Source organism: Macadamia integrifolia, chromosome 5 (assembly GCF_013358625.1).
Source record: "Macadamia integrifolia cultivar HAES 741 chromosome 5, SCU_Mint_v3, whole genome shotgun sequence".
NCBI lineage: Eukaryota > Viridiplantae > Streptophyta > Magnoliopsida > Proteales > Proteaceae > Macadamia > Macadamia integrifolia.
The window spans coordinates 10,920,222-10,930,907 of record NC_056561.1 but is presented as its reverse complement, the minus strand read 5'-3'; the positions used below and the strand labels follow the sequence as shown (position 1 = coordinate 10,930,907).

Here is a 10,686-nt window from a genome sequence, read left to right as displayed (position 1 = left end):
CGCATTTTCCCATTCTGTGCCGAGAAATGGAAAAATGGCTTCAATACTGTTTGATAAAACTAGGGTTCGTTTGATAACGTTTCTGCCATTTCTGTTTGAAGGAACGGCAGAAACATAAATTTCCGTTTTTAAAAACAAAAACGGAATTGAAGGTATTTGATGAGTCATGTTTCTGGAAGTCGATAGTAACCAACGAAAGAATGGCCACGAGTTATTTCCAGAAACAGGAACTTATTTCGCTTGGGTCGTTTCTTGAACCATAAATAAGTAGAAATTTCAATTTTAATTTCTGAAAACAAGTGAAATGAAACAGTTTTATCAAACGCTTTTTGTTCCATTTTGCGTTTCTTGAAACGTTATCAAACAGACCCTTAAGTTGTTTCACCCATTTCTAGAAATTTGACAAAACATGATTGTTTTGTTGTTTCTAAAAAAAAAATTGTGGAAAAAAATCCATTTTCCCATATTTAAAAAAAAAAAAAAAGGCAACCCCAACCCTCTCTCCTTTTTCTTCTCATCACCTGCTCACTAGTGCTCTCATCAAGGGCTTCAGAGGCCAACGGCAGTTGTCGCTAGGAAGAACGTCGGATTCTCATCTATCCTCTCTCCCTTTGTCCTCCCTACTCACTGGTGCTCATTTTCATCTAGGGTTTCAGAGGTTGACAAATTCTCACACGAGGAAGAACTCCTGGCCATTGGACTTCGTTCTTCAGCATTCACAAGGTATGTGTGAGAATTTTGTGTCCTCCTTCTGTGATCTTTCATTCTCATTTATTTTTCACGTTTATTTCCATAAATGTGAAAAAACATTTATACCGTTTCTAGACACAAAAACAATAGAAACGCTATAAAATGGTGCTAAAATTTCTTAGAGAAATATTCTTGCTAATTTCCCTGTGGAATTGTCAATGTTTTGATTCCCCCAATAGAATCATGAGGATTCTAGGCTGAACTCCTTTCATGTTTTTATCCTCAGTTGAGCTGTTTTATTACCTAGTGTTATCATAAGGTCCACCCCAATCGTTGTTTGTTCCCCAATGGAGACAAAGACTAGTTGGCTAGCACCGAAAAGTTAAGGGAAAAGACTGTCCCCACCCTGATTTCAATAATTTAAATATTTTCAAAACCCTAAGTAGTCGAGTGGACTTCTCTACTGAACCTTTGGGCCATCTTGTGAAATTTTTAGTAAACAAGAGTCTTGCTTCACCCCTTCCCCCATGTTACCCAATTTTGATGGCGTTTAGCTGAAGAGTGTGCTTTTTCATTATTATTTTGCTTTATTTTCACGTCAGTACCACTAAGAAAGGTGGTGAGAGATTGCTCACACAACAATCTTAGCATTCTAAAAATCACTTCTATGATTTTTCATTATTCCATACTCTCAGTTAAAGAAGGACAATAGACACCTCATATTGTCACCCCAATTTGCATCGATCATATCGTTTTTGTCAACTTAAAACTTGAAAACTCACCTAAACACTTCAAAAGACCTTATAGGACATGGTGAAGCTTTTTATGAATATTAGAATCCATCACAATACTTGCCAATATTTCTTTATGGAGTTTGTATCCATTTATAGCTGAAAATCAGCCAATCCCCTTTGAGCTATAGAATTATCTGAGAGATAGGATAAGGAATACGTGAGTAACACCCTAGACTATAAATAAGAGGTCCCTCACACATTTTTCAAGGATTTTGTCACCTTAGGTAAAGTCTAAGAAGCATGAGAGAAGTCCCCAAGGGAGAGAGTTCTAATTCTGGAAACCCCTTGCAGCATTCCTGAATTGAGCTCCTATAAACTTGAGCTTAGTTTACTCCAACCTTCCCACACCTTTTACAAAAGTAGTCTTTTTTATTCTACCTTTTGTTTCATTCAATTCTACTAACTATATGGTTAGATATCCTCTATTTATTAAGGGTGTCATTGTTGTCTTTAGCAGGCCAGTAGTGATATATCATGTTAGGGAATATGTTTCTTTTCTTTAGATCTTTTTATGTCCTTATTTGGATCTATCTCTTACCTTTTTTATTTTTATTTTACTATTTTCCTTTAATTTTTCTAATTAGCCGATATATTTCACATTGTATGTGTTTTATTTTCATTCCTTCTTTTCTCACTATTTGATTTGATTTGTTAAACTCTTTCCTAATTTCTTTGATGTTTTTCATCATGTTTTATTGTATTTTAATGGTTTTCATAGTTGGTTTTCCATATAGGGTCATTCTTATGTTTTGGGTATTTCCATGTTTTGTCAAAGCACAAACTTCTTCTATTAATTATTTTGATCACATTGTTTCTATGTTTCTTATGTTATATATCTTCATATCTTCAACATATGATTTAGGTCTAATTTCATGTTTTCTATGCCTAGATTCATGTTCACATGAGTAGTGATATTTTCGTGATTTTCTGCATGTTCCTAATCATAGTCTTAGTTTTGTATCTTTCTTTGATCTTAGGGTATATCTGTTTGCATTTAGTACACTAACAAATGCTGCTGGATAGAGGTGCATCCATTTCCCTACTTTTTCTTTTAATTTTCATTCATGATGCATATTAGATTTTTTTAGTATATCTATGGTTGAAGTCTGATTTATTTAGTTGGATTGAGATGCATAACACATTCCTTGAACTGCAATTTGACATAAATCTAACATTTGGTTTTGGTTGGATCAAATTCTAGTGGAATCAATAGTTTTCTTGTGTGCAAATTATGTGCGAGTCTTAGATCTTAATCTATGTAGTGACTCCTCATTGACATCCTTTTTGAACCGACTCTCTCTACCCCAACTCCAAATCATCGGCTCTCACAACAGACAATAGTGCTAGGGGGTGGGTTGCAATAGGCAACAATAGATCGATGCGATGGTGGAAGGGACAATAGGGAATCATCACAACTACTCTGAAACAAATTTGGTCCAAAGGTAGATTTCAAGGGAATCTGTTTGTTGTTGCAATAGGTATGCCATGGCTGAGTGGTGGATTGCCATGGTAAAGGATGAATGTGTCAGTGGTGTCTCGTCCGACATGGTTTCTTTCTCTTTCTTGCATTGATAAATTATTTCGAAAAAAAAAATGTCTAAAAGGTAATGTGACCTCCACATCAAACACAGGGAGGGACAAAATGACCACCTCCACCCGATAAAAGAATGAAAATTACGCCACTATTGATGCTTATAAGGTTATTCCTACAAGTCCCCCGAACACCAGTGCGGGGGTTACGCTGCCTTTGAACCTCTTCGTAATGATATTTCCACCACATAAAAAATCGGATTATAAAATCCGTGTGAAAGTTTTACCGGTTAACGAACGGACCCTTTAATATAACGCTAAGCCATTGTCACTAACGGTCTGTTCCATTACTTCCATCAGTAGATTACAGCCAGTCTCCCATTGCCTCTTCATAGCCTTTTAGATTTTCCTTTATTTATAACTAAAGGACGACAGCCAGTACCCTATTTCTCTCTTCATCATATCCTTCAGTTCCAATGGCTTCTAAGGTTTCAGATAAGAAACATAATTCTCTGATAAAATAGTAGAGAACTTCTAACTTTTGCTCTCACTCCTTTGCAATTCCCAATCATGGTGGCAATTTTATCCAATCCGACAACTTCACTTTGTTTATCGTTCCCTTCTATCTGTTCAACCTCATCAACCTGCAACTCGCACGCCAACTTCTTGATTGGTTCAACTTCTTTGAAGAAACTCTTTTTTAGGTCTCAGAGCAAAGGAAGTAAAGGGTTTCGCGCTGTTTCGGTTCCGAGACATGTAATTAGCTGTGGTCTTACGGAGATTAATGAGACACAGTTCTCAGACGTGGTTCTGACCTCTGATGTTCCTGTTCTGGTCGAATTCGTGGCTGATTGGTGTGGACCCTGTCGGTTAATGTCCCCGGCGATTGAGTGGGTTTCACAGGTATGAGCCCTGCCTTTTTTTTTTTTTCTTTTGGTTTGTTATCTCAATCTCTAATTGGGTTGAATTTTGTGTTTGAATTGCCTATAGAATCAGAAACATGAACAGGGAGCTTTCTACTAGTTTAAAATGGGAAACCATGCATGGTCTTAAGAAGTGATCAGTAGATGAACACTTAAGTGGGTTAACATGTCAAAGTGAGGGGAAGTTCAGTAATTAACTCTACTTTCTGAAATAAGACAAGGAAAAGTTCTAGCTGCAGCTGCACTCAAATATATAGAATTGGAGCCAGATTACTTCTATAAGTAGGTGGGGAGACCAATTACGTGTGATAGATTTACTATTCAGTTATGGTTGTGTAATTCTGTGTTTAGATGGTGTTGGCAGTTACAATATAAATTGAAATATTGGGAATCTGAACCCTATATGGTTGAATTCTGGATATGCATTAATTGGGTTTAAAAATGACTGCCAAAATTGGCCTGATAAGGAAAAGATATAGACGAGTTTTGGGAGACTGTGACATGATAGATGTAGGAGAGAGTGTTAAATACCAACCTGGAGGTGAACTGGAAGAGGGTGGGTTAATCAATCTGATTGGATCTGCTGTTAAGATGGTTTGACTCAATAACATCAGCTGATAATCCACTTCCAAAGTTTGTAATGACAGCTGTTGGTATATGTCCCAACAGGCTGCCTATTCAAATCATCACGCCTTTGATGAATTGGTATAGGATCTTCCTCATCTTTAGAATTGGAGGCTGATGGTTTATTATCTCCAATAACTATTTATTTTAGATGATTCTATGTTTTCTTGACTAGAAGCATCATCAAAGTCTTAACCACATCTATTTCTTCTTCTGATTGTCTATCAGAGAAGTTCTCTTTTTTACCATCCTCTGATTGTCTATCGGTGAAGTTTTCTGTGGTATTCTCATAATCATAATCTCTCTTTCTGACTGCGTGTAGATTTTTTCTCGATTATATCTTTCTATGGTTGGAAAGATTGCCACCATTTTTGTAATAACTAATGGAGGAAGCCTAGTTTACACATATTTCTAGCAAGGAGAAAGAATTTGTTGGTTGCCTTCTCAGATATTCATGAATAACTGCCTTCTTGATAGTCTCTGTCTTGAAGGTTGTAAAGCATGGAAGTTGTTGGATATCTGGGGAAGAAAACTGATTTGGTTGTATTTCATTTTCTTCTTCCAAGCCAAGCCCTTTTCTTAGAAAAAGTACCACGTGGTGAGAGCTATATATGACAATATGCAGGAAGAGGATTCTATTGTCTATATAAAGAGTTCAGGCTATGTGAAAAGACACCATTTCTTGCACTGATGACTAACATCCCAATGCATTTCAATGCTAACAACCTACAAAACTCCAAAGAACATCATGGTCAGCCTCTTAATCAGTATGTGGGGTTTGGTGCAGTGCCCTTTCCCTAAGTGATCTTCTCTATTGTTGTCTGTAACCATCTTGTAGCAATATTATCGTCACGGCATTCATTATTTGATTTATTTCTTTCATTTCTACTAAGCTTATATTTACTGCAATTTCCACTAGGTACCATCATTTTTGCTTTGCATAAAGTTGTAAGCTTTTACAATCATGGTTACCCCTAGCTTTGCTATATTAACTGTCCTCTCTGTCTATAGTTATTTTCATTGGTAGAACTGTTTACTTGATTTCATTTCCTTTGCATATCTTAGTTCATTTTTTTTAGCAGCGATAATTAATTCTTTGGACAGCATGATTCAAGAACCCATTTGGAGGAAGATCTCCACTTTTCATAAATCGTTTTGTCCTTTTAGGCAGACGCTGCCTAAGAAGCGGAGGTTCCTTGCATCTTTCAGAATAGGTTGCCAGTGTTGCACAATCTTGTTGGTTTATGGATGATCAGATGATTTGCAAAGGGTTCTTCCTCCTTATCTTGTTGCTTATTTTATGAGGAATTTGATTATATTGCCGAAGAAATATAAACTAAAGACCCATCAGATAAAAATAAATAAATATAAAGAAAAGAAAGAAAGAAAGAAATTTGAACTAAAATGAAAATATATGTACCCAAATTAGTTGGAATCAAATAGATTTTACTGTAGAGGAAATGACTCCCCTGTCAAAGAGGTTTTATACAACCAAGCTGATGGTGGTGATTGCAGAGCCTTTATGGAAAAAAATGATGGTGCATTGATGGAAATACAATAAATAGATGAAACTGAAGGTAATTGAAAATAAAAAATACTCAAGATGGCGAGAGTGTATCTACTGCAGGAGGTTGTTACTAGAAAACGGAACTACCTCTCCTGCTCTTGAAGTGATTATTCTCTTCAAGCTCTGCTTCTTTCCAATTCAACTTCCCATAATCTTGATCAAGCGGCTATCATTAAATGAAAAATTCTAATGTATAGACAATTTAGAAGGCTATATTTTCATGGATATCGAGGAAAATCGTCCTCATACTCTTACTTTCTTCTAAGTAGGGTGGTAGACTAGCCAACCCCCCGGATTTCTCACCAAATTAGTGGCAATCTTCCCAAGTACTAAGATGTATTCAGACCAAATCCCCCCATCAGTAGAAAAGAGATTTCATCATGATCCATTGGTCAAGAAGTTGATTGCCACCTAATCACCGGAAAATTACATGCTTGTTTTTTGGGTCCAAAATCTTCTTATTAATCAATACTCCCATCTTTTATGTATCTTATTGGCCAAACTTTTCTCAATATAAGGTCCTTTGACAGTTGGTAATAAAGAACTGGGATTTGGAATCTTTTATTCCCTATGGCCATTTAACAATCTAGTCCACATTGGATCAAATCCCAACTCATTCCATTGACAAATGATATACCAAATCAGAATCTTTATTTCTTTTTGCTGGGTTTTCTTCAAGACTCCATTCCAAGGCCTTCAATTCAATCTCATCCATCATGATTTTGTCCATTTGATCAGACATGCAAATTATGGTATAAACAACATGATAGCCATTTTGGCCATGGATGCAATTCTTTTCTGACTACATCTGATTCATTTTCTGAGATACTGATATCTGATTCATATTCTGAGATACTGATATTTCATTACTAAACGAAATTAATTGGTAGTCTCTAGGGCTTCTCTTCTTTTATTTTTAAGGATTTTTAATATATTCTTGGATGTTAAAAATAGGTTTGAGAATGGTGGATGCTTGAGAAAACAAAGGATCCATGGCATAGACATTTTGCAAAACTATTGTACTTAGGTGGTGTTTATTGTTGATGAATGAGCTTGGGATATGTCAAAGCTCACTGTCAAGTTTGCTATACAGTGAGGGCAATAAATAAACTGTTGACCAGAAATTTCAACCCCTGAGGTCTCCTTCTAGTAAGATGTTAGAAATTTATCCCAACTTGATCTATTATTAGTGTATCATTACAGATGCTTTCAAATCTATCTTTATTTGTGAACAATCCTGAGGAACGGCATGGAAAACGTTCTTTTTCCCATGAGTTGAACAGGACTGTTGTAGCTTTAATGGCATCTCTTATAGGCTGTTAGCATCCTTAGGGCCCTAATTGTGCAAGCCTATTTAGCCTGAACAAAAGAAACTTAATGACAAACATATGATGCAGTTAAATCACATCCCAAGTTTGCTTTCCAATTGGTGGGCAAGTTGTGGTCTGACCTTTGCTGGAATATTCCTAGGTATAGTCTGAAAATCGCTGTAGTTAGACGAATTGTCCTAACTGGAATGATGTGATTAATGCAAAATATCTCCCTTGTTCAGCAGCAAATATGAAATTATATGGTTTCCAGCCTAAGAATTATGGAATAACAAGAAATTGCTGCTCATCTGTTTCTGTATTTACACGTCTTCTGTTTTCTGAAATGGGCTTGTGCTATATTCTCAGGAATACAAAGACAAATTAAAGGTTGTAAAGATGAACCATGACTTGAATCCTCGACTGATTGAAGAGTACAAAGTTTATGGATTGCCGACTCTGATTCTATTTAAGAATGGACTGGAAGTCCCGGAGAGCCGGTGGGAAGGTGCAATGACAAAGGTGAAGATAAAGGAGTACATTGATGCTCTTCTGGAGTCTGTATCAGTCACATAATTGTCTGTCCTACCTTTACTATAAAGAAATATGATCCCAAACTTCCATTTGTTTGTTGTGAGATATTGACCAGAAAAGGTGGAATGGGATAGATATGAGCATTAAAGAACAAACTCTTAGCTCGCCTGGAATTGTCATAAAACTACTTTCAGTCATTCACAGCTGGTGGGTGTAACTGGTGTATAGGCATTGAATCATGTACCAAAGATGTGTTTTGTGCTACTTGTCCTTTATTCTGGGTCCTATTTTTCTTCTTCCCTCCCCCATTTCCTCTCATAGACTTGTACAAAGACCCAACCATTCCAAACCAAACAATGTCTGGACCCGGACTAGTTTCGAATTAGCTGTGATTATTCTGATGTGAAATTCAAGAATGATCTGATTTTAATATTCAAATCTGATGAATAGATACAGTTGCAATTAGATTAGCTCAGTTATCATTATCAATGAGAAATCTCAGTTCCCCCTCTGAACTCCTTAAGTCATATAAGAAGTTACATATAGCAAGCACAGATGGAAATAGAACACACAAAAGTACTAGGAGCACTAGTTACAAGTATCATGCTGATGCCAATCTTCCCCAGAATCCCATCCCTATGACCCTCTAAAAATGACCAGCACTTTATCACGATCAGGCCGGCACTCATTGATTTGGTGGTGGTGATGGAGAACCCTTAGGGAAGAGAGGGGAAATCAGAGTAGAGGGGGAAAAAAGGAGAATCACACTCAACACATTCATTCAATCGTCAAAATAACTCTCTCTAAATTTTCAATCGATTACAACCAATATATAGGAAAATAGAAACATGAAATTAGAAACTTAACTGAAATGGAAACTAGCCTAAACTAGGAAACAACTATAAAAAGGAAACCAAAGCAAGGAAGTAAATCCTACTCTTACGTTCAAGTCTGGAAAATAAGAGCATGAAATAAAATACTAAGTAAACTACTAATTTTATTTCCAACCCTTGTTGGACCAAAACCCTGAGCTGGACCGGTTTTTCTTGGCTCTTGGCTTCCAAAGCCGGTCATGCTGGTCCAACCAAGAAAGGGCAACCGTATCTGCATCAACTCTCCTCCTCTGAAAAGAACTCGACTCCGTCGAGTTAGGGAAAGGACCGAGGAGACCATCTGAAGGAATACTCTGAATGAGGAATGATCCCACCATCTTCTTGAGCTTAATTTCAGGGAGATCTTTGGCAGGATGAAACTTCATAGTCTTGTTGGCATAGCCACAATGCTGTACTTTCTTATCAAACAACCAAGGTCGACCAAGAAGGATATGGCACACCTTCAGAGGGAGGACATCACATTGGACTGTATCCTTAAATCCACCGATAGAATATGTGACCAAGCACTTATCTGTGATTTTGAGATTAGTGTTGTTCACCCAAGCAACCTTGTAAGGATTAGGATGTGGTTCTGTATTCAATCCCAGCTTACGAACAACGTATTCAGAGACAACATTAGTGCAACTGCCTCCATCAATGACCAAGGTTAGCAACTGATCATTGCATTTCACACGAGTCTGAAAAATACTACTGCGACGCCAATCTTCATTTTCAGTGGCCTTTTGAGTGGTCAACACATGACGAATGACATAAAAAGGATGTTGGTCATCGTCACTGAGAGTGTCATTGACTTCACCTGTTGCACGCTCTTCTCTTAAATCAATTGTGTCAGAACCAAGTTGCTTTTCGGGAATATATGGTATAGGGGAATCCTTATCAATAAAAGCAACCAAACGGCTGGGACATTGGGCACTGATATGTCCAAATCCATGGCATGAGTAGCACCGAACTGTAAATTTTGAAGAATCAGAAGGTTTATCTGAATCACGCCGAGGGGGTGAATATGGGCGAGTAGGCCGTGAAGGTGACATTTCAGAAACATGTCGAGGTGGAGAATACGGCCGACTAGGTCGTGAAGAAGCCATAGATGTAGCACTTGCCTGTGGCTTGCTAGATGACCTATCTTGGGTAGGAGACTGTTGCCAAACGGAATTAGTACCTCGAGAAAAAGTATCTGCAAAATTTCTCCGGTTGTATGGGCGTTTCAGACTTTCCTCAACCTGATATGCCACTTGTACGACGTCTTCCATTGTAGGTAGTCGACTAGATGCAAGGGCAGCACTAAGTTGAGGGTGCAAACCATTGCGAAATTGGGCCACTAAGACTTCTTCATCCCACTCAAAGTCAGAACGAGTGGCCAAATAATAAAATCTAGCAACATACTCTTCAACGGTCAAATTCTCTTGTTTCAACTGTGCAAACCTGAGATGCATGCGTTGCTTGTAATCAGAAGGCAAGAATCGCCGATTCATGACTTCATACATTTCAGCCCAAGTAGTGACCAACCCAATGCCTCGGATTCGGTTCTGTTGTTGTTGCTTGATCCACCAGACTCGAGCCGTGCCTTTCAGTTTGGCCTCTGCAAATAGGATCTTTCGAGCCTCAGTCAACCCGTACCATCTGAAGAATGTATCTAAACTATGAATCCAATTAAGGTACAATTTTGGATTATTGTCTCCATAAAAATCAAGGACATCCAGTTTTGCTGCTCTTTCTGCTCCATCATCATGTCTACCAGTCCCATATGGTGGTAGAGGTGGTGGTGGTGGTGTATGATGTGGTGGTGGTGGTGGTGGTGGTGTATGATGTGGTGGTGGTGTTTTT

General features: G+C 37.7%; 1 protein-coding gene across 1 annotated transcript; it reads left to right on the top strand.

The window, feature by feature from the left end:
- Positions 1-3,430: 3,430 nt before the first annotated feature.
- On the top strand, positions 3,431-8,233 carry LOC122078371 (thioredoxin X, chloroplastic-like). Its single transcript, XM_042644338.1, has 2 exons — positions 3,431-3,917; positions 7,805-8,233. Exons 1-2 carry the CDS (start codon positions 3,585-3,587, stop codon positions 8,009-8,011), a joined length of 540 nt encoding a protein of 179 aa, XP_042500272.1. The 5' UTR covers positions 3,431-3,584; the 3' UTR covers positions 8,012-8,233.
- The last annotated feature ends 2,453 nt before the right edge of the window (positions 8,234-10,686 follow it).

Bases quoted from the DNA above. Each gene is read 5' to 3' on its own strand.
- LOC122078371 (XM_042644338.1), top strand. From the start codon at position 3,585: ATGGTGGCAATTTTATCCAATCCGACAACTTCACTTTGTTTATCGTTC. The intron at 3,918-7,804 runs GTATGAGCCCTG...CTATATTCTCAG, and splicing joins CGATTGAGTGGGTTTCACAG to GAATACAAAGACAAATTAAA.